The 25,675-nt window shown below is 27.7% G+C and overlaps 1 protein-coding gene across 2 annotated transcripts in view; it reads left to right on the forward strand.

The window, feature by feature from the left end:
- The window catches only part of LOC107445732 (uncharacterized), a 101,653-nt gene that overhangs the window by 48,863 nt on the left and 27,115 nt on the right, over nucleotides 1–25,675 (forward strand). For both annotated transcript variants that reach the window (XM_016060211.4, XM_016060210.4), the window contains exon 2: nucleotides 21,317–21,417. In XM_016060211.4, coding sequence (XP_015915697.1) covers nucleotides 21,317–21,417 — 101 coding nt within the window. The remainder of the gene's footprint in view (nucleotides 1–21,316; nucleotides 21,418–25,675) is intronic.

A 25,675-nucleotide genomic window follows, 5' to 3' on the forward strand; every position in this document is an offset into this window, starting at 1 on the left:
TATCTCAACATTTTTCTTCCGCCCTTACGTTCGTTTGACCGAAACAGGTTAAAAAGCTTCCTTGATTTATAGAGAGTTTCTGCAAAGATCCATGTATGTTTTACTTCCGAAAAAATATATTTCTGTTCAGCGGAGAAAACAAAATGGAGGAAAGTTCTTTTCATATATAGGAAGTTTCTGGGAGGAAAAGAAGGTGTCAAAAAGTAACTGAATAAGGAAGAAGCGAGGTCAAATATAAATTATAGTTGTAAGGGCTCTTTTGGAGATATATTGTAATATTTGGTTTCTATCCAAGTCTTTTCAATGCTCTACAAAAGCATACATTTCTAGTCAACGTGTTGTATACTTTAGCTTTTCATGATAAAGCTTCTGCTTTTGAAGAAAACTTGATATTTTGCTTTTGATATTAAGCTTTCGCATTTGTTTTCCTTTAGAAAAATATTGAATATACAATTCAAACTGCTTGATCAATATAGTTTGCAATTCAATTTATTGCCAGCAATCATTACCGTAGACTGTGGTTCCTGAACTTTTTGTCTCGTAGACCACTTGCCATGTTTTTCAGTTTCAGGTAGACCCCCTGCTTACCTGATATTGGTTTTTTGTAAATTCATCAACTTTCAATGTATTTTTGACAGCTGGTATAGTGCTACTCACTGTGACAGATTTAAATTTCGAACTGTAGTGAAGTGTAGTGTGAAAAATTTAGAAAAAAACACATGTTAATTTTATACATTTATTAATTAAATTTAAATTAATTTACCAATCCAATTAATTTACCAGAAACCAGTTTACCGAGGAAAAATACTTTTTTTGTTACAAACTAAAACCTTATACGCAGAGAAAATAAAAACGTATGCAGGCGGAGCTGCATGCAACTGCTAGTTTATAATAATTTAGTTTCATATATCAGAAAATAATCCTAATAACATAAATTTTATTAAAATTCTTACTTCATAGCTTCTTTTATAAATTATCCAGAATGCTGATAGATATGTGTCTTTATAAGGTAGTATAATGTAAATAAATAGGTACTATCAGTATATGTTGATTATTCAATTCAGGAAATGCCAAAATTTAAGTCTCGACCTGATTATATGAGATCCCCTATCATTGTCCCCCATTTTCATTTCATGGATCCCCAATATTTTTTCACTTGACATGGACCCCTTGTAGGCTGTCGTCGACCCCTGGGGGTCGATATAGACCACTTTGGGAATCACTGCCGTAGACTAAATGGAATGTTTTTATTACTAATTCCGTGCATTTTTATATTTATGGACAAAAATAACTAAACTAACGACCAGACATGACTGCTAAGTATACATTTTCTGAGACTGTAAAAAAATTCTTTAAACATGTGTCCGATCAACAAGCATCTTATTTGTTTTAAATTTTATAACTGGTACTGAACTCCAGACCCATGTTTCGGTATACGGATATCAGTGCTCAACTCCATAGCCTTGTTATTTTGAATAAGGCTTCGGAGACAAGGAAGCAAGACAAAGAAATTTCTAGATTAACCAATGGGTCTAACTAATCTTTATGGATGACCTTTTGATGAAACAAACTTGCGTTTGGGTCGCAAAGAAAGAGAAAAACTTTGAAAAGCTATAAAGCTATAATACAGCTAGCTATAATATAGCTAGACTAGCTTTACAGCTTTTCAAAGTTATAATATAGCTTTGAAAGCTATAAAGCTATAATATAGTTATATATTGAAGAGTAAAAGGAATTCTAATCCATTTTCTATCAATCACTGAGAATATTTCGTCTCAGCACAGTGGTTTCTGCGAGTCGAATTTGCAAGCATTATGGATTCGGACCATTTCTTGATTTACCATGGTCCTTATAGAAACTCGCAGAATAACGGAGATATTACCAAGATATATTGGAACTCGCAGACAAGCAAGGACACTTAGAGATTAATCTATGTGTATTATGTAAAATATGCACTCTGTGTATAAGAAAAAATATCGTTTATTTGGTTTAATTTTTTATCTGCTTTAATTTTGCAACATTATGGACTGTCAGAATTGTATGACTTCTTTTTTAATTAAAACATTTTATGGATTTTTAGACCCCCCTTTGTAACTAATGAAAATGGCTATTTTAATGGCTTTTTTCATTACCTTTATCTTTAATTATAGTTTATTTTTATAAAGTAATTTAAAATCAGCATTTTATAAGGCAAAACGTCTTACAAACAGATTAGTTTATAAAACCTGAATTTGTAATAATCAAATATATAACCCTTTTTAAAGTTGTTTTTTCATTTCATAAAATAATATATGTTCTAAAAATAATTATTTTTCACCACTCAAATTTGTAATAATCACTTTTCGCACTTCATAAAAATTTTATTTGTGCTTAGACATAAAAATAATAATTCTCAAAGTTTAGACAGTGCAAGGGCTAGATAAAGGCAGATTTTTTTATGTATTTGTACAGAGGTTTTCGAAACGAAGCAATTTATCACTGAATTAAAAAATTACAAACGTTATATTTTTTACTTAAAAATTTAAAAAATCAAAGAGTTTTTTACATGTCCATCAATTTGACAGAAAGTCTTAGTACAAAACAAAAATCCCCGAATTTATTAAGTAGCAGTTGCTCATTGATTTTCTCAATGAGTATCATAAGGAAAAAGAACTAAATTTTATTCTAACCTGGCCTAAACTTTGGGAAAAGTACTTCAACAACTAGTTGTTAACAAAGAGGATGACGAAGCTTAAGGTTCCATTGTTGTCAGTAATACGATCTAGATGTTTCTAATTTGTAAACAAGCTTTATCTCTGGGGGAGAAATTGATTTTTCTCTGGTTCAGGTAAAAATTACGATCTGTGGTGGTACGTGTGTGTATAACTCCAGACGTATTTTTGAACAAACTGAACACAACTGAAAAACAAGAAACGTACCCTCTACTTTAATTTTGCTTGGGTTTACTAAGCAGGCTTGCTAGTATTTGCAAGTGTCCGTAGAAAAAACAACATACAAGCTTTTATCCATCGATTGCTATCTGGGGTTAATTTTAATCAACTCCAGGGATGGAAGCCCTTCCCTAAACGATAACGACCAAGTGCCTTAAATATTTAGCCATTCTGGCACTATAATATGCATATAATATGCACTAAAATATGCAAAAAAGTTTGATAAGTATGTTAATTCTTTAAAATTTTGTCATGCTACTTCAGATCCGGGCATGAATTAATTTTTTTTCTCTAATTTTACTATTTAGTCTTGTACGACTAAATGTGTGGTAATAAAAACTATAATAGCAACATATAAACTATAATATAAAAGAACTATATTTTGTAAACCAGAATTCCCTGTGAACTATTACCATATGAACGGAAAAATTATCAACTGAATGATTTAAATACCGTATATTTTGGTATGATTAACCATAATTACGTTTTTATTTATTTAATTCCTTATTTTAACCAGAAACGTCATTATGCAGTGTGGTAATTATACCGAATTTATTTTATCCGCATATGAATTAAATCAATATTAAGCTTAAATAGAATGGCTTATAGTTTTATCTTTACATTTGCCCTTGTGATAAAACTAAGAGTTATATATCCAGTATTATTCATGATTAGTATTTGAAATATAAAAATTGAAGATAAAATTTTTTCTTATTTTTTTCTTAAATCTGCGCAAATTTTACTAAGGGTTTTTTTAAGTGTAAGGAATTTAAAAAAAGTAAGAAGCTTAAATGAAGGTGAAATAATTTAATTTAATCAATTGATAAAAATAAATTTACACTTTGTAAATATTTAGCATTTTAAAGTTTCTATCTGAGTGTATTTTTTTAAATTAAAAATCATATTTTACTTATTCTTAAAAATAAAAACTTACGATAATAAATATAAAATAGTATAAGTGTAAAAATCTTCAAGGTATTTTATTTTTATAACATTTGTTTTTAAAATGACGATTATCATTTGAAAAAAAAACAGTTATTGGATATCATCACTTAAAATTCAAATTTCAAAAACAAACCATCATTTTTATTTACAAACAAAATACAACAGCTAAATGTGTTATTTTTCCTTTTTAATTATAAAATATCCTCATTAAAACATAAATAAACACTTGAATCCATAATTCGCATCATGTTTTACCAGAAGTCGTAGCTTTAAAATCATTAACGACATTGTACGAATTGAATTGCCGACAAGATAAATTATATTTAGTTCTTATAGAAAAATACAAGAATTTCTGCATAACATTAATCTTAAAATAACAATTTCGAAAATAAAAAAATATTTATTTGAACCTCAACAATGATCTTAATAACATAATAAATCAGTAGAAAGAAATATCATTCAAGAATTTAGATTTGAAAGTAGAATCTTTGAAATTCCTTACTAAAATCTTATTACAGAATATCATACATTTATACAAAATTAAGAAATTAGTCGTAATTTTTTACACTGAATTTCCATGTAGAATTTTCATACACTTAATGAAGATAAAAGCTGCTATAAATAAAGCTTTTACCATAACAATTATTTTCAAATTTTCAATAATAATAATAACAGCTATAAATAGCCATAAACCGCCAATAACAGCAATAAATAAAGTTTTTGCCATGACAATTATTTATAAGCCCCTGAATATAATCATTAAAAAATATACTTTTTAAAAATTCTTAACATATTTAAATGAATTTTATTTCATATTGTTTGATAACTTCTAAAGCGATTACTATAAAAAATGTATTCTAACGTATGAACCAAAAATAAATGTTGCCAAAACACACACAAAAAAGATGTTTGCTTATCCTCTTATCACTGAAAAGAGCTTCTTAGAATCGATATTTGGCTATTTTCCAACGTTATTTTTCATCTTCTCTTTGTTTATTGAGGTTAATAAAAAGAATATATAAACTGTTATATTCATGCCAGAAAGAGACAGAAACTAAATTCTCATCACGGAGCAACCAATCTGCTCTAAAAGTGATTAACGATATGGTTTTCTCTTAGTGATTGACGGCCAAGAAACAAGGCAAAACTATCGTTTGCCAAACGATCACAGATCAGGCATTCTAAATTGCTATTCAGAATTTTATGCAACAATTGATGTATACAAAAGCCATCCTGTGCTTAGAGGATATGTGCATCGTTTCCGCAAAAGTTCCATCAGGCAAATGGCGTTTTTGGCAGCAGGGAAAATAACTCATAAAACTAAGCTTCTGAGCAGATTTACATTATTTTTATGATAATATTCTTATCAGTTTTCTAGAAAAATCTGATAAAATAATGCGATATTATCTTAAATAAATATATAATGCATAGTAAGAAACTTAAGTAATTAGCAGATACAAATTATGTCTTCATGGGTGTTAATATTTATAAAACAGTTAGTTTTGATTGTATGATGTAAGTATTTTATTTTTGCTTGATTTAATTTATATAAACGAATATTTAATTCTTAAACAATGGTGTAAAATAGCTAAAATTTTACACTTCAAATCAATTATACTTATAAAGAATTTCAAATCTTGCTTTTATTGTCTTTTGTTGCAAAAAAGATAAAATAATAACTATAAACATTCTTAAATTAATTTCCATAAACATAAAGGATTTCAAGTTTGGGTAATTGCAACGAATTTTATGGAAAGTTTGATTTTACGTTTTGAAATCCCAATTACACTGAAAAATGGTTAAAACTGCCAGAATATAGTACAAAACACAATGATATACAGTAAAAAATAATTAAAATTCAGTAGAATTCGTCAACATTGAATGGATTGTGTTATTAAGATCAAACACTTTTTATTAAATTTTTTAAATTTTGTTTTGAAGTCACGATTGAAAATCATCTGCACTTTCAAAAAAAGTATGGTCAAAACTACCGGAATATACTGAAATTTAATTAAAAATTACAATAAAATACAATAAAAATTTTCCTCAATATTCAATAGATTGTGTTACTAAAATTATGATTGTGGTTTTAATTAATAATCTATTATAATATTGTTCAACTATTTATTTTAAGGTTAATGCCACGCAGATATTCTAACTTTTTTCTGCAAAAACTATTTCTTCTGCAATTCAATGACATGCATAAATGTCTCTCTCAAAAACTTTACTTATTTCTTTTTTTAAAATTTTATTTTGAAATCACATTTACAGCACTGAGAAAAAAGCATGATCAAAGTTACCAGAATATAATATAACTTAATAAGAAATACAAAAGAATCTATAAAATTTAATAGAATTAAACAATATTCCGTAAATTATGTTACTAAGATCATAATTGTGGTTTCAATAACGTATTTTTTTCATATTTTTCAAATAGTTATTTTAAGATTTATGCTATGCAGAAATTCTAACATTTTTCTATAAAAACTAATAATATTTTATTATTTCTGGAATTCAATAAAATGGTAATTAATATATAAGTGTCCCTCTCAACCACATGGTTTAATTTTGCTTTGGAATTACTCTAAGAAAACTCATTAGTACTCTAAGAAAAAAAGCATGGTCAAGACTACCAGAACAAGGTAAAATTTAATAAAAATTATGCTATAATAAATCATGAAATTTAATAAATATGTTCAAAACCATCAGAATTTAGTAAAATTTAATTAAAAATATGCTATGATAAATCATGAAATTTAATAAATATGTTCAAAACCATCAGAATTTAGTAAAATTTATTACAAAAATAGACTAAGAAATCAATGCAATTCAATGGAATCCCTCGATAGTCTTCTAAATTCTTTTTCGTTGAGTACCACTTGTAATAAACCTGAGTTTTTTGAAAGTGATCTCAATACGCGTGCATTTTGTTTTAATCAACAAAGTCATGATTTAAGCTAACTTGCAATTGTGAAAATAATCAGTTTTTATTTCTAGTTATTTTATTTTTGGGAAAAGGAACATTACTTTAAAAGTAATAAAACGCTGAGATAAACTTGAAAGAATTCACAAATAGTTTTTGAAGGATACATTAACTGATGCAAAAAATTTTGAAGAAGTCAAATAAATTTATTCATACGAAACCAAGGACAAAATTGAATGTGATAAATAAAAACAGAAAGGGAAAGTGAAATGGAATGAAAACTCTTAAAACCACTTTTAGAAGATGATGGTTTCTGTAATACTTAGAACTATTGGATGAAATTTAAACTTTACGAACTAAACACTACAATGTTAAAGCCACCATAATTCTCTTTAGTAAACATAGACCAGTGAAAAAAAAGCAATTTTTGTTTTCTTTTTCACTCTTTATTACATTGTTGACTGAATCTCCACTATTATGACTCACCTGAAAAATTGCTAGTTACGTAAAATTTAATAATCAGCTTATAATAGCCGTGATGGCTCAGGGGATAGAGCGTTCGCCTTCCAATAAGGTGAACCGCTTTCAAATCCCAGCGATGACAGGTCGATACGAATTCGGCACCTGCTTGCACCAACCTCAGTGGTACACCGATCATTGCTAAGAGTACCCCTGCGCTCAGGCTAACCGCGGGAGATTTTCGTGGTTTTCCTCTCCATACAACGCAAATGCAGGTTAGTTCCGCCAAAAAGTCCTCCACGAAGGTGAATTTCTCCCAATACCTGATCCAGAAGTTCCCTTGTCTTCTTCATTGGGTTAAAAATTACAAGACTACGCAGTTGAGCACAGGTAGTCGTTTATTCAATGGCGGTTATGAAATGGAATAAAATCATCCTATAAATAGCATTTTTTATTCCTTTTATATCGCTTGGTGTTGTGAAAAAGGTGGTGGCAATGCGCATATTCTTTTTCTTCGAAAGGAACTTTTTTCATAAAATTTTAGCCAACACAAGTCTAATGCATAGCAAGTACACCGTAAAAAATTCTGGATCAAACTACGGTATAAAGTCCCGACAATTTAGATGCATCATCTATAAACTTCATTTTACAGTAAAATTCATTTTTACCGGAAAATAATATACAGTTATTTTTGCAGTAGTATTTAATTAGTTTAATAACCTGCGAAGCTGAGGAATTTCGAGTAGAGCAGTTCAACGAGGACCGATATCGCTAACCGCTAACCCTTCACAAGCTTCTCAAAGTGGTCACCCACCCGCTCACTGACTTCTGCCAGTGATGCTTGACTTCGGTGATTTTATTTGAACGCAGTCTTATATCAGTGGAACGAGAAAGTATTCGAAAAAATTAATTTTATTTCAATGTTTCATTGAATCCAAACAAAAAAGCACGAAATGAAATAATTTAAAAATTAAATAAGAAATGGAATTGGTTGTAACCAATAATATAACTGAATTTGTTAATTACCTAAGTTTTATGGTCATTTTATATAAAGTTTATAGTAAAATGTGTTGCAAGAATTTCTTATAAAATTTTAAAGATAGCACATGAAAATTCGGCGTTGTTAGATTTACAATATTAACATCAAATAAACTGCTGACATTTCCGTATGTTAAGTTCATATGAAATTCTTCCAAAACAATTTAAGATTAACTTTTTATGAAATGAACTTAATAATTGAAAATAAACCGAGACTATATCTACTCAAATTCTATAACTCATATTTCGATTTAGTATAAATATTTTTTTTAGTTTTAGTATTTTTTTGTAAAAACTATAGAACAGTTGCTTTTTATCGAAAATATTTTATCTTTTTATTTTTTTTTTCAAAAAAAATATTTGAAACATGTAATTTGTTCCTAAAAAAATCTGTATTATGCTACAATGCTTGAAACATATTGAAACTCTAAATATGCAAACATAGAAGGTTCGCTCTCTAAATAATTCACTTCTCAGAATTAGAACTCATTTCATCTTGTTCGACACAGAAACATATTCATTTCTTAAACAATCTCCAGATTGGGAGGCAGAAAGATACTAATTTTCGAATACTTTCCCTGTGCACAAGTCCTCGATTCGTTTTCGTGTGAGAATAGTAGCAGATTACTAGGAAATTACCAAAACGCACTCGAATGTATTACCCAGATCATGAATTATTGATACAGGCAACAAGAGCACGTAAAGCTTGATTTATCTTTGTCCGAGAATACATAACAATTCTCACCCGCATTTGCAACTTTCGAAAAGACCAATTATCCAGAAAGCAGAATAACTTAACCAATCGTGAAATTGGAAGCACCAAATCGAGAATCAAATGTTCGTGTTCATTACTTTTTTTCGTTTGGGAATAATAATTAATGCACGCCAAATGACAACATTTATACATGAATACGGGTAGCTTCATTATATACAGTATTTAAGCTAACAGATATTTTGCAGATATAGACAAACTGATATTAACGATACAGATATTTTTCGAATAGATTCTTTGTTCTAAGGAAGTGAGGGATTATTTTTATAATCTCATTTTGAGAGGAAGAGAAAATAATTGAAATAGAGTTATTGTATATTATATACACGTAATTACGTACTACAGATTGACTAATTAATTGCATGAATAAAGGCTTTTGTTTGTAGATAGATATTTTACATGACGTATTTTACTGACGCTTAATTTAATTCCTAACCAATGTTTTGTGTTTCATTCGAGATAAAGCGAAAATTGTCCAATTAATTGTTTAAATAGAGACTTTTGTCTGTAAATCAATATTTTGGATGTAATATTTTATTACGGAGCTTTATTTAATATTGAATAAATATTTTGTGTTTCAATTGTATTTGAAACACAACTGATTTTACGTATACTGATTAATATACTGATACTGATTAATATACTGATTTCAAATTTTCCTGTGTATGTGAAATCAGACATCAAAATTTCCAGTATGATTCATACTGGCTTTAAAATTTCTAGTATGACGCCATACCATGTCTTAAAATTTCAGGAATAGTTTCCTACCAGGTTTTAAATTTTAGGTACGGTCATACTGGTTATAGTATCATTTTTACTGGTTTTTGTACTGGTTTTTCGAATTTTTACCAATAGAGAATGACAAGAAAATTTGCGTTTTGTGCGAAAAAATGTTAAATTAATGTTAAGTTAAATTAAAAATCTTATTGAAAGTTATACGTGCACGTTATCGCAACAGTTGACACAGAAACTCGGCATTCTTTAAATTTTTAAGTTAACAAAGCAGAAGTTAGCGTTTAGCGAATGTTACACGCATCAGCTGTAAGTAATAGGGTTAAAAATATAAAAGCTGTAATTTCAAGTTAGCTCTTATTGAATATCTGACTTTCAACATTTAATTAGAAACAGTTACATAAAAGTAAATGAACAGTTAGAATAAAAGTAAATGAAATTAAAGGTAGCTCTTAATGAACATTTCAGTCATAAATTACTACATTAAAATTAGAAACTAATGCATTTTTGAAAGATTGCTGATGCAAATGAAATTAAAGGGAATGAATAAATTAAGAGTTACTAGTAATTAACAAAAATCATTTTTATTTTTATTTTTAATAGTTTTTGTATAACTAAATCGTTATAATAAAAAGAATTTATTCATTTTGGAGTCCCCATAGTAAAATCATTGCTTTTTGTCTCCCAAAATCAATGCTTTAGTTTTTCAAGGACTGGAAAAAATCAATTCAATAATTAAATAAATTGCTTTTTTAATTCATTTATGTGAAATAGTTTGTAGCCTGATTTCTGTGCATAAAATAGTAAAAAAATTTTTTTTCTTTATCCACCTAAACTTATATTCCTAACACAATTCTCTTTTAGTTTACTTTTGAGTGCTCCGGTGGCATAGAAATTAATATTAAAAAAATTTGTCGGAAAGAAATTTTTAAAAACGAAAAACATTAGCGGAGAATAGAATGTTCGTTTCCCATTGAGGTGTCCCAGGTTCGAATTCCAGCGATGTCTGATTGATACAAATTCAGCTCCCGGCTAGCACCGATAACAGTGTTGACTTAAAATATCCTAAGTGGTAGATTGATCATAAGTTAGAGTCTCTTTGTCATCGAGCTAACCATCGGAGGTTTTCGTAGTTTTTCTCTCCATGTAACGCAAAAGCCCATTAGTTCCATCAATAAGTCCTCTCTGAAGCCAAGTTTGCTTAATTACATGATTGATAGGCTTAATTGCTTATTTACTGATTGCTTAATTGCTAGAAGTTCTCTTGTGTTTTGGGTGGGGTTCAATTTTACAAGGCTGCAAATATTGAACATCGATAATCTTTAACTCAGAATCGGGTCGACTATTCTACGCTGGTTATATGAAATAAAAATTCATTAGCAAAAATAAATTAACAATGAGACATATATTTTTCTATGAATTTAATTTTAACAATAAAATCACAATAAAATTTAAAAAATAATTTGTGAGACATGAATCATTCAGTATAAGTGATAATCATTTCTGTATAATTATCTGTATCATTCATGTATAATAATATATCAATTTGTATCATTTCATGCATAATGCATAATGATTTGGCTGAAATTAAAAATGATGTTATATCAGAATTAAGTTATTTTTGTTACTAAGAATTTGATTGTATTAATACTTTCATGATGTTTTCTAAAGGATAAAATTGGTTATTTCATAATCGAACAGCTTTCAGGAAATCTCCCCTCTCATAACCATACTAGTAAATGCTGATAACAGGTATTTTAATCCATTTCCCTTGCAAATCAGTTCTTGTTTTTAATAATTCAATACTTTTTACTTTTCGATTTTGTACTTATGTATATTCCATTTTATGTGTATTTTTATTTCTTTGTGTGAATTTTATATTAATCGATTTTATGGTAACCTTTAAGGACCATGCTATTCCAAGTAACCGAAATATTTCTTGACAGTTAGTTAGTTTTTTGTCTATTTCTTTTCTTCTAAATAATAATGGAAGCAGCAATAATAATAATAATTATTATTATAAATGTCTTTCTGTATTTTTGCAGTCCATTTTTTTATTTCTAGAACTTAATTGTGAGACTGATTTTATGAGCTGTATAATTTTTGATGAAACATCTTGTTCTGGCTGAACTCAATTTTAAACAAATACTAAATAATACTTTATTACATCATGTATATTGAATTTATGACAAAATTATTTATTTCTAGCAAAACAACAGTGAAAGATGCCTGTTTTAGAACATGATGCAAACGAAGGCATAGCATGTGCAGACACGGTCATTAATTAGCTAGTTAAAATGCAATGTTTTTTTAATTATATACGGATTTGATTCATCATTCTAAACCAATTTTTAAAAAAAAAATGTTTTCCAATATTTTCAATCAATTGGATAGAAAAATTCCTAAACCTTTAAATGGTTTAAACGAAAAAATTTTATGCATCTAATTTGGTGAATAATTATTATTGAATATTACTTAATGTCACATTAAAAATAGTTACAACATATTTTACAAAAATAATTAATTCAATTTGCCTTGAATTTACAAAAATATTTAGCTTAATAAATAGTAGCAAAATATCAAATTACTGCGTTTTAAACACCAAAGCGAGTCATAATAAAAATGATCGCACAAAACAATTTGGCATACACTTCCTTAAAGAATATCTGGCAGACAAACGCCATTTTGAGAAAAGAACTGGCAAATGTTTTATTCTGAAATAACGAGTCAAGTGTTTGTTTCATTATTATTCCAAAAATATTCCAGTCAGAAAGCTGAGTATTTTATTCTTTTCAATAACAAGTCTTTCCAGTTTTGTTACAAACATTAGTTGATCCGTCTCCAAAAGTCTATGCAACAAAAGCTGAATAGTAATCTATTTTTGAAAAGGCAAATAAATTGTCTGTTACAGCACAAATATTGTTTAGATTCTTACATAGTGTCTATGTGATTATTAGGGAGCTAAATATTCTTTCTGTATACTAATGCTATAATTAAGCGTTTTGGGATTCTCCCCATAACTGTTCTATATTCAATAATCAAACATCAATTACAGTGCAATGTGAAAATTTTTTTATCTTGGTCATGCATAAGTGAAAACATATAATGACTTAAAGCTGTTACGTAGCAACATTTTTCTTTTTGAGTACTTCTTTGGCTTTATGATATGTCTATGCGAATATTAGGAAGATAAAAAATATTTTTGCCTACCAATGTCATAATATAGCGTTATGGAATTCTCACTTTAGCTATTCTTAGTTTAATAATGAAACTTTAATTACATTGTGATGTATTAGTGAGTGCATATAATGACACAAAGGTGCTGAGTAGATCGATTATATAATACACATATTAATTAGTATGCTTAAAAAGCACATAGGGGTGATGAGCTATTCTTATGTAATCTAGTTTTAGAAATTTGATAGTTTTACAAAGTTCTAGTTTCACTAATCTAGTTTTATAAATTACCTTGTCTATAAAATGCGTGTTTTCAAACATGCTTTTACTGCTTCGTTAAATTAAATTTTATAAAAAAAATACAAAGTTTAAATAAATTTACTTTATTCTTAAACTGAAATGAATTCCTATTATATAAATTTTTTGTACTTTTTTAATATTTACTGATAATTCGAAACTGGAAAAATTAGTTATTTTGTTCAGTAACTTGTTTAGTATTTTTTTTTCGTAAAGTCGTAATTATTTATGAAAAATAATGATTTGCTATTCTCATGAAATTTAGGGAATATTTTCTAAACCAGAAATTCCATTCAGTAGTATGACGTTCTTTTAATTATATTGTTATTGTTGGTTATCACTAATTTATTGCAATTTATTTAATTCAATAAATAAGTACATTTTTGTTGACCTCATGAAATTAACTTAGAAATTTCTTCAAAAACAGAAATTTTCTCTTAAAGAAGAATTAATTCTTTCTCTAAAATATCAGTAGGGTATTCTTAGACATCTATTAGTCATTTCGAGTATTTTCGCCTTCTTAAAATGGCTTAAAAGCTTAATGTTTTGAGATGTATACTTAAGGGGTATTGGGATGTATTTTTGTAGGTAAAAATGGTTAATTTCTGAAGCTTTCTAGAAAAAAAATTCTGCAGAAAATTTGAGGGTAGTCAGCTTATTTCTTAAATCCAAATTTAGAAATATAAACCGAAATCATTGAAAATATTAATAAAATTTAAAGTCATTTAACACTATGCAAATAATTAAAAGCCATAAAAACGGTTCAAATGTTATTAGATTTTCTCCAGAAATTTTTAATCTGAGTTTTTTTTTATCTGAGTAAATACTGCACATGCAATCTTTTTTTGACGAAGGTGACCAGCAAATGCTAAAGTTATCCCAGTTGATGCTACCTCAATTATAATCAAACGTGATGAAACTATATAAATGAAAGCGAAATGAAAATTAAACATACTTAAGAAAACTAAAGTATGTTTGATTAGTTTAGTACACAGAAAGAATATTAACAAATGCAAGCACAGAACGTGTTGAAGATCAGATAGTGTAGTTACAAATTAGAATTTCTCTGAATTCCTTATTATATTTAAATGAATTTTTTTTAAATAAACGTAATGCACTTGAGAATAAAATATTAAGTCACACAACTACACTTAAAATAATTCCGTTTTTTCATTTTTAACTACATGTGACAGTATTCATATTAAATGCTAAAATTAAGTTGCTATTATTTCTTATTTTTATGAATTTTTTTCTTTGTCTTATGGTTTGTATAATTATTATTGCTCATTATTTTTATTATTATTTATTACTTTTTATTACTATTATATTTCATTACTTTTAATGTCTAGTTGTTAAAGCTTATAAGTTTTAAAGAAGTAATTATAAAAATACGTTTGTTTATCTAATTATAAAACATTGTTTTACAAAAAAATATGTGTAGTTACACAATAAACATTACTTTATTTTTAATTTATTATAACCGGCATTGGACAGCCTACCCAATTTTGAGTTTACGACTATCTAAGCTCAACTCCGTAGCCTTGTAATTTTGAACTCAGAAGAGAAAAGAACCCCTGGATCAAGCAACGGAACAAACTAGCCCTAGTGGAGGACTTTTTGTTGGAAATAACCCGCATTTGGGTTTCATGGAGTAGAAATCACGAAAACCTCTCTCGGTTAGCCAGCCGTCAAGGGGATTCTAACCCAGGATCCGTCAACCACTGAGACTTCTTTACGTCAGCACTGTGTTAGGTGCGAGTCGGGACCAGAATTCGTATCATCTAGCGACCACTGTGGGTCACCTAATCGAACGTGATTCACTCAATCGAACGTGGTCACCTAATCGAACGTGGTCACCTAATCGAACGTGGGTCACCTAATCGAACGTTGGTCACCTAATCGGGAGGCGAATGCTCTATCCTTTGAGACGCTGAGGCTCTGAGGAAAAAACCCCAAAAAACTCAGTAATTTTTACCGAATGACAACCGGTAATAATTTTGGTAAAATTAACTATAAAATATGACTTATTTATAACATAAGATAAAAATTGGTAGGTGAGGTAAAATGTAGTAATTTTATCACGAAACTTTAGAGCATGGCGTTAAAAACCATTTATTCGATTAATTTTATTTTACGGTTTTGTATTTTGTGCTAAATGTGTGGTAAAAAAAAACTATAATTTTGAAAAATAGAATTTCCGAAAACCGTTAACATATGAACTGAAAAAACCATTAAATATATGGTTTAAAAACCATATATTTTTGTTTCCTTAACAGGAATAGTTATTATTTTTTTACCAGAAATGTCATTACAGTATCGTAATTTTATCAGAAGTCTTTTCCTCTGTGTATAACTAACTCTGACGTTTAATATGCTTGGTTTAAAAAAAAGATTTCAAAGTCAGCAATGAGAAAAACGTTCTGAGAAACGTCACCTACCCTGAAACTTTCGTTTTTATGCTTTATTCATGAATAATGTATTTTCCTAAAAATTTCAACCGTTTGTTTCAAGAATGTAGAATCTCCATTTTCCTTGAGGAAAGTTTTAAATATTTAGTACCAAAGAATATATATTTTTTAAATTCTTTATTCCAGCTTAATATAGTTGGGTAACGTTAAAATGATTGATAACATTCGCGAAGAACAGTGAAGTTCAGCGAAAATTTGGTCTCTATTGTATTTTCTGTAACATAAATTTCAGAATTTGAAAAACAATTGAGATGTTATTGGTTTTTTCAAGTTATTTATGAGTTTAACATCTGCTATTTTAATGTGGACTTAGAAATATTTTTTTTAAAAAGGATTTCATATTTATCGTATTTAATTTGACTAAATCAGGCATTATTTACATAAATGTAGCATTTTAATATGTAACCAAAGTTTCAAATTTTGTACGTAAAGGATATATTTTATTAAAACTTTGCCTTAACTTATTATTATTTTATGTTTGAGAATGGGACGATTTGATTCATTGGATTCGAATACTAACAGAACATTATTGTACAATCTTTATTGTAATTTGTAGTTTATGTCCCACAATCTTTGCGTGCTTAATAAAGAGCTATTTTTTCCGATATTTTACCGATACATTACCCCATTTTAAATTTATTTTAAAGCCATCTCTAGGAATTCAGTCCTTCATGTTTTCTAGTTTTATTATGTGTATAGGGGCCATGGTAATCCAGGTTTTTTTCTCTATAAAATAAACATTTTTAGCATTATCTGTTATATGCTAATTCTTAGTTTTTTAGAGGAAATTTTTGTAGTCCACACTTACTCACACTTTCATAAATCCACAAACTTGTTGTCAACTTTTAGCTTTAGGATATTTAAAGCATATCTTATTATGGATTATTTTTCGCGGTAGATTTATGTCTGTCTTATGAACTATTACGAAATAAAAAAAAATTCAAAATTAATGGTCATAATAAACGTAATACACGCTTACGATATAGTGTTTTTCGTAATAATTTTCCTTAACATAAAAATTTGGCACTTTTTAGCAAAAATGAAATTGCGAAACATTAGGAGTCGAAAATTAATATTTAATTGGTAAAAAAACAAAATTGCTATCGAAATGAAATAACTGAGAAAAACGAGATTGAAAACAACAAAACCTATTTGTTTACCTGAGGTATCTGAGGGGGTTAAAAATGATTATTAGAAGCACCTTTAAGTTTGATTAAGCAGTAAAAGAGTTTTTATGTAATTCATATCTCGCTTTTCTTACTAGGGCTACGACATAACTCGATAACATTTTTCTTTCCTCTTTCTTAGAGTTTCGACTAATAAGGATACCTCATTTCGTATCCTTTTTGACAAAGATTTTAAAAACATATACTGACAGAAGTAGATGAAAATAAACAATGTATATTTAAACATTTTGCATTCCTTACCTCAACTTCATCAACATCATCTGATTGAAATTCTTATATTTTACTGACCTATAAGAATCATTTACTTAAAGATAATTTTAATGAAAAGAATAATAATAATATAATAACAATGATTATTAAGCTATGGTATTTTGTAAGTTAAATAAAAGTTTTAGAAATATCTGTATAATTCAACAAATGGTAGTCTATAGTTTGTCTAATCTAAGAACTCCTCCCACCACAAAGTCTGAAGCCGTCTGGTGCTATGGAAACAAGAATGGCTCATTTTAGGGAGGGTAGCTTCACTCTAGGACTAACACAATGGACCAAAGAAAGAGATTCCCTTTCTCTGGCCGACCAGAGCCGAAACCACTCCAAAACAGTGACCTCGCAACCCTCCTTGAAATAGTCACATCTCGTTACCATAGTCACCGCCACAAGTACAGACAAATCTCTGGAGGAGTTCTTATTTTAGACAAACTATATACTAAGTGTTATGTAGTCTGAAGCAAACAAATAAATAAAACGTGAATAAGGCGCAAATGGAAGCACATAAATGAACATACTATGATTTCAGTAATATAAACAAAAGGGTATAAACGTCAAATGAAGGCAGAGGAGTAAAGAGAGAAACACGTCTAAAGTAGTTTAAGCAATAGGGACTGAAGAACACGTTTGAACAAGAATATAACAAGGAGAGGTAAGATACAAGTGTGAGAGGATTGGGCAAGAACCTCAGAGCGCAATAGATTGAATAAAATAGACATCCAACTACTGGGAAACGTTGTCATACTTGAAAGATCATCAACTAAATTATTAGAATTTTCTTTCTTTCTAACGTTCTAAGAATTTTTCAAAAATGCCACAATTTCGCAATATTTTAATTTAATCTGTTGCACCTTGGGGTTATCGCCAAATCCCTTCTCACCTGTTCCTTATCTCTCCCCTATTTACTTGTTCAAACTTGTTCCTCTGTCCTTATTGGTTTAACTACTTTACACATGTTATTCTCTTTATATTTTACCCTTCATTTGACGTCTAGACACTGAAAAAAGTTTTTTTAAAAATAGTACTGAAATTATAGTATGTATTTATGCACTTTCATTTGTGCTTTATTTACGCTGTTTTTACAGTAAAAATTTAAGGTAAGAATTATTTTTAATTATTTTTAATAAACAAATTATGTTTTAAAATTTTTTCTAAAATATGCTGCATTGTTTCACATTTTTATTTTGATATTAAAAAATTTAAATACTATTTTGATTTGCAGAGTTCATACGCTTCATATACATTTCTTGTTTTTAATCAGAATTCTTTAAAAATAATGAAAGTCGAAATTTAAGATAATTTACTAAATACTTCACTTCAATCTCTGAGCTAGATTCGGAAATCATTAATGGGGCAGCTCTTAATTAAGAGTGTCAATTTTCAGTAATGAAGCTTAATTAAAACCTATATTTCCTCTCAAAAGAAAGTGTTTCGTTGGAATCAACCAATTGTTTCGATAAGGAGAAATTATCTCATTTTTATCACTTTGACAATTCTCAAATATTCAGTGGTAATATGATGGAAAGGTTTCTCACAAGGGCGGAGCCTACAAGACTGCTCCACCTTCCTCACAGAAGAGCCAACGCCCTTGCTTTGTTATTAATTGAGAAATGATGACAAAAGTGATCATATTTGAGAATAATAAAGGAATGATGAAATCCATTAAAATGATACATGGTTCTTCCAAATTAAATCCAAAAAGAATAGAGTCAGCATTCAGCTAGATGCGCGTTTGACATATTTGGTGTCTTAAATTAGTAACAGTTATTGTTTGATAAGACTTAACTATTAAGTTTGATTGAATAAAAAATTAAACTAAAGTAAAATAAAAAAAAAAATTAGGCAGATTATAAGGATAATAAATATATGAACTAATGAAATTCCGTCTAAAAAGTTTAAAAAAATGCGTACATGCGTATTATAATGTTTTTTTTTTTTTGAAACTGATAGATTTTTTCAAATAAATTCTACTGATCAGGCAAGATTTTTATAAGCTTTCATGAGAAATAATTTATGCAAAACAAATGAATTTAAAAGAACTGAAAATTAATTATTTTAATTTTCCAAAATTAGAACTTCAGAATTATATTTATTTTATAGAGTCATACATATTATGTCACAATAAGAAGTATTTGTAATTTATCAATAATAAAAATAGCTTTTTAAACTAATAATCTACTTTGATGCGAATTTGAGCACAACAAATGCACAAGAAACAGTTATTTAATATTTCTAAGAATGGCAAATGCATGGTAAAAACTAGCAGAGTACGGTAAGATATGAAATACCATAAAGCTTAATAATTTTATCGAAGTGTTTTGGTAATGAATTTGGAAAAATTAACAATAAAATACGGTTTCATAAAATATGATAAAATTTGATAAATTCGGTAATCTTATCTTCAGATCATGTTTTAAAAATTATTTATTCGGTTAAATACACTTTTCAGTTTTGTACTTTTTACTAAATGCCTGGTAGTAAAAACTATAATTTTAAAAATCAGAGCCTCTGTTACAAGGCGTTGCGATATGAAATGAAAAATTGCTAAATGATTAGCTTAAATACCGTTTATTTTGTTTTTTTAAACCAAAATTAAATTTTTTTAACAGGAAATATCATTATTATACTGCACGATAAATTTACCAAAATGTTTACTCCGTCTAGACCAATGAATTTTTCGACAATATTATTCGACAATATTTCGACAATATATAAGCGAATTTTGCAAATTATTCATCTCATGAAAATTCCGGACTCTAGACTTTGCAGAAGTGCTTATAGACATTATTGTAATTAATTTTTGATCAAAGGAAATTAAAATGGTTCATGGGTATAAGATCTTGCATTTGTAATTCAGGTTTGTCTTTGCCTTTGGTTCTCTGATCTGAAATGCTCGTCAATACAATTTTACTAAATTACATTATGATCAATATACTCAGTTAGTTAATTTTAAAAGAGAAAAACAGTACCCACAATTCAGCATATAAATTCTATTCCTCTCACATTTTAATCTCAAATTTCTAGTATATTAAGTCCTCTATAAATATTACGATTATAAGAATTTTATAACAACTTTAAATTTGATCTGTGGGGCTTTATATTCTAAGATAATAAATTTGAAAAAAATCATAAATTGCATTTTTGGCATCTACAGAAAATGGGAGACATGCATGGATAAAATTTTTTTTTTTTGAAACTGCAGAACTGTATTGTAATGATATATTTTCTTGTAGAATATAAAAACATAATTATGGTTAATAGGAACAAAACATACTGTATTTAAACCATTCAATTAATAACTTTTCCGTTCATATGGTAACAGGTCACCAAAAATTCTGGTTTTCAAAACTATAGTTCTTATTTCCCAGACAATTAATCAAAAGTGCAAAACTGAAAAGTAAACTAAACTGAATAAGTTTTGTTTTATCCCATGCTCTAAGATATCACATTTAAAATACCAAATTCTACAATATTTTCCAACTTTTATCACACATTATAAAACAATAATTTATTGTTAATTTTCACACATTAAGCACTTCGGTGAAAATTACCGAACTTTTTGGTGTTCTCATGGAACCAGAAACAGGGTATACTTTATTAAATTCTAGTTGTTTGTACCATACCTTTTTTGAGGGTAGAAGTATGTATGTCTTGACTGCCCTGTGCGAGTTTTGTAATAAATACCTTCAAAGCGATAAATATCTATAAAACGATTTCAACATTTTTCGTATTTGCAAAAAAAAAAGGAGATTTTTTAATTTGCACTCATGGGATATGATATTAGAGAAAGTATTTTTTATTTATTTTTTATTCATTTTTATTCTTTATTACAAAATGATTTTATGGCAGCGAATTTTCTAATGTAAATTTAAAATTTACTAATTTCATATTCAAGTTTCTTTCCCTTCAATTGCTCCTTTTTTCTATTTTTTTTTTATCTTAGTGGGGGATCTTAGATAATGTCAGTTTTGTGTTCAGTTTTCTAACTACAAAATTGCTTTCTATAATATGTAAATTGTATTCTTGTAATCTTTCTACTATTGTAAATCTTTCATAAGTTAATACTATTGTAAATCTTTCATAAGTTAAATAAATAAGTTAAGTTTCATTTTTTATTTTAGGTTGCTTGTTACTCTGGTGAAAAATGTTCGAATCAAAGTCAGAAAAGCAAAGAAGTCACTTCAACAGTTTCAATCATTGTGCAAAGCGGGGATGAGATTGAGTAAGTGTCAAAAATTGTCGTTTTGTGTGATTTGTCATTGTTTTCAACAAATTTTAGGCATTTAGGAATGGAAAGCAATGTTAACAAAATTAAAAATTAAGTTAAAAAAGTGAGATTCGCTGCAATCCTTTTTTTTACACAGAGAAAAAATATCCTGGTAAAATCATCATATTCCATGGTAATGACAATTCTGGTTAAAAAAGCAACAACCTAACTCTGGTTAATAAAACCAATTGAAAATATTCTTTTGGTATTTTTTCCGCTCATATGGAAGCGGTTTACCGGAAAATTAGGTTATCAAAATTATAGCACTTATTACCATGCAATTTGAAAAAAAAATAAAAATTAAATTTTACCAGGTAAATAATTTTCATGACATGTTCTACGGTATCATGATAAAATGACAAAAAACATTTACTATAGTTTTAATACGTATTATTAAAAGTTGTTTTGCTCTTAATTTTACCAAATCATTACCAAAGCACTCCGATAAAAAGTTTGCGCTTCTATAGAGCTATAAACATGCTAACGTTAAACATACTCTGCTAGTTTTGAAAATGCTTTTTTTTCTTAGTGTAGTAAAAGACTTGTTTAACTACATTCTTCAAATTTCCAGACTCCTCAGTATCTTAATTAAAACTCGATTTATTCTGACATAGGCCGTTTTAACCTCTTTTATGCAATTTCAATCAATTTACACTTTTATCTGATTTTACTGATTTCTGAATGTTTTGCATGTCATGCATAGTTTTAACAATATATTTTGGCAAAACAAATATACTTTATCTTACATTAGTTGAAAAAACCCATTTGTTTGGAGCAGCATGTCCTTTTCTGGACTTTGTGCCATTAAACCCCACATTCAATTCAAAATTCTAACATAGGTAAAAAATACTTTTTTAAGTAGAATATATTGTGAGGAATAAAAATTTAGACCTCGGATTCTATATAGAAGTACTTTAAGAGTGAATGTTCTTTATCATTAAAATGATTTTCTTTAAAAAAAAGTATATTTCAAGCTATTTAAATATTAATTGAAAGTCATTTACTCATCAAATAATACAGTTTTATTCATATATTTTCCGTTTTAATATTGGAACATCCTCTGTCAGTTTAATAAACCTCTCTCTCACAATCAGGTTCTAGTTCCTCTACCTAAACCAATATAGAACTTAGTTTAACAAGTCTAGAAAATTATTCATCATCATGTGAAAATGTGTAATTATGTCAAAATAATAAATTGTATGATGGCTTTCTTTTAATTAATTTATGACTTATTTGCTTAAATGATATAAAATTGCTTTTACAAAATTGTTCCATTATGATTATTTCTAAATAAAGGATTCTATAAAAAGGAAAGAATGAATCAATATCTTAACATTAAGCACTTTTTTTAGCATTTATTTAATTTATTTACTTTTATTGAATTCAAGAGTTTTGTGTACCAAATCTATAAAAAATAGAACTAAAACATTTGTAGAAAGAGTGTTTACACTGTCAATTCTCGTCGTTTTACCAAAATAGAAATTTTTGTGTACGAATTCTTTAAATTCCAGTACATTCCTTTCCGATATCCAGCTTCAAATTCTACTAAGAATTTTATTGACAGAAGTTAAAAGTAAAAGGTTTTTATAGTCCATGCGCTGCTATTGTATTTTTAACATTGTTTTTCTAACGTTGAAAATATTTGTTACGAATTTTATGGAAGAAAAATAAGTCTTTCTCGCTATTACTGCTTTATTAAATTATTACTAACCCGACAATTAATTAGGAAATCTTGTCCTACAAACATTTTATTTGAAAAAAGTCAAGAAATGTTAAGGATTTAGAGTCGCAATGCAAAATGAAACAAGTTTGAACAAACTGAAGTTTTAAACAAACTGCATCATCAAAAAAAGTTGGATTCGTCATAGCATTAACAATATACAAAAATAAACTTATTAAATGAATTTGATTTATGTTGAAACTTAATTCAAGTAAAATTATAACGCATTTTTAGAATAGTTGCTCCGCAGTAATAATTTGTTAATAAGGTTTATACAGTTTAATCAACAAGCATGAAAGAACAATTACAAAATATCGATAAAAATATAACCGCGGAGATGAGCAATGTTTTAGATCAAAAATAAGAAACATCGTATATGTTAAAGGGGAAATCATAAATAACAATATAAAAACTATACTATATTCAGTATTTTGTTATCTTGTTAACTATCGCTTTTAATTTCTCTTTAAGCAAAGTTTATTACTTAACTTCATGCGTTTGAGTTTAGTAAAATAGTTTTTATCAGATTTTGACTTTGAAGCAATTTTTAAAATAAATTATAGTCATTAATTTAGTAGCAGAGAGATTTTGTAACTGTTCAAAAAGGGGAGTAGAATGTAAACTATGATTGATATTCACTAGTGGTATTAAATTTAGAAAAATAAAAGTATTTTCATTTGGAATCCGCGGGAGTGAAATATTATTTGCAATGATTCAAAAAAGAAACTTAAAATATTAGCAAAGGGAAATAAATTTATAGAAAAAAGTATTCACGAATAAAAACGTGATATTTAAAAAAAAATTGCATTTCATGACAAAATGAAATATTAAAGCATTAAGTTTATAATATTTTTAATAATTTTGCAGATATTTTGAAGTATAAAGTTTTAAAGCACAAAAGGGTTCTTTTTTTATAATTTTTAACATTTCTTTCAAAACTTACTGTTAGAGTATTCGTTCTAAAATTAGGGCAAAATAATCAGCAGCAATCTGTCTATTAAATTAACCATAAAGTTTATGGTAATTTTTTTTTACATTTAAGGATTTGGAAATGTAATAGTATGGTTAAAATAACCATAAGGCAAAACTATACGGTTCTTCTAACCATTTACAACCAGCATAGTTTCAAAACCTTAAAAAATTAACTGAACACTGCTGCTAGGCTTTTAATTAGGTAATGGGCTGTGGAGTTAGGTTGTGGATCATTTGTGTTTTATCAAATGAATCGTAGAATATGGTTTAATTAGTTAATCTGGTTGATTCACCCATTGTCTTTTAGTATTCAGCAGCCTTATTGGTGCTGCCATCTATGAGTTAATTAGTGTATCGATTTACATTAGTCCATGGTCACAAATTGAGGAGACTGGAATCTCTAGATATATATTGAAGGAAATGGTGGAAATATTGTGATGTCAATGCTGGGAATCGAACCCTTCTCTCTTTCATGAGATTGGCGGATTAGCTCTCATAGTTATAATACGTTTCTAGGATCAAGATACTAAGTGGCTTCATTAGGTGGGCCTAGTTGGGGTGATAAAATTATAAGGTGTTTAACCGTATTAGGTGAAAGCAGTTAGTAAATGGTTTTTCTCACAATTAAAAGTTTGGATACCATCTTAATTTTGGTTATTTGACTGTTTTGTTTGAATATGGTAAAATAACATTTAAATAAACTGTTATTTAACCATTTTTTTTTCGAAAAATTTCCGACATTGCAGCGTTTTATCAAAACTTATAACTGAATAAATTATCTTAGTTAGATAAATTATTGTCGATTAACATACAATCTAAAACTCCTTAAAAAAGGCAAAAGTTTTCCTATTTATCCTAGTTTTCCTAGTTATTTTCCTTTTAAGAAAGTTCAACCTTAATTTTTAATTTTGTTTCATTGTCTTTTTATGTTTGTAAACTAGGTATATATATATTTACAGATAAATATGAGATACCAGCATGTTTTTTATTGCATTTATAAACACACACGTGTCACAATCATTTTAGTCATAATTAATAATGTATTAGCGGAGTCTAAAAACGAATCAACAATGTCCAGAAATTGTGGTTTTGTAATTTACAAATTTTTAGACTTCTTACTATTATTAATGTTTGAAAGAAAGCAGTTGTTTATTTTCAAACTCAAAACTATAAGGAATTAAAATTGAAAACAGAAAATTGATAAATTAGAATATTTGCTCTTCAGTCAGAGAATATTAAATAAGTAATAAATAATTTTTTATTAAATTTTTTTCTAATCATGAGAATATTTTTATAAATGTAAAGTTTAATTCAATTTTAACTGTCGCAAAATTTAATGATTTTGGTAAGGAAAATAAAAAAATATATTAATTCTGTTTTAATAACATGCAAAAACATCTTAATACTAACTACTGACAATATTTTATTTTTTTCAAATTGAGAAATAATTTTACTTATTTATCCTTAAGAATGAAACATTTTTTGTTGCAATTACTTTGGTCATAAATATATTTTGGTTAT

This window comes from Parasteatoda tepidariorum, chromosome 2 (assembly GCF_982258835.1).
Source record: "Parasteatoda tepidariorum strain Cologne lab strain chromosome 2, Ptep-v5.0, whole genome shotgun sequence".
Lineage (NCBI taxonomy): Eukaryota > Metazoa > Arthropoda > Arachnida > Araneae > Theridiidae > Parasteatoda > Parasteatoda tepidariorum.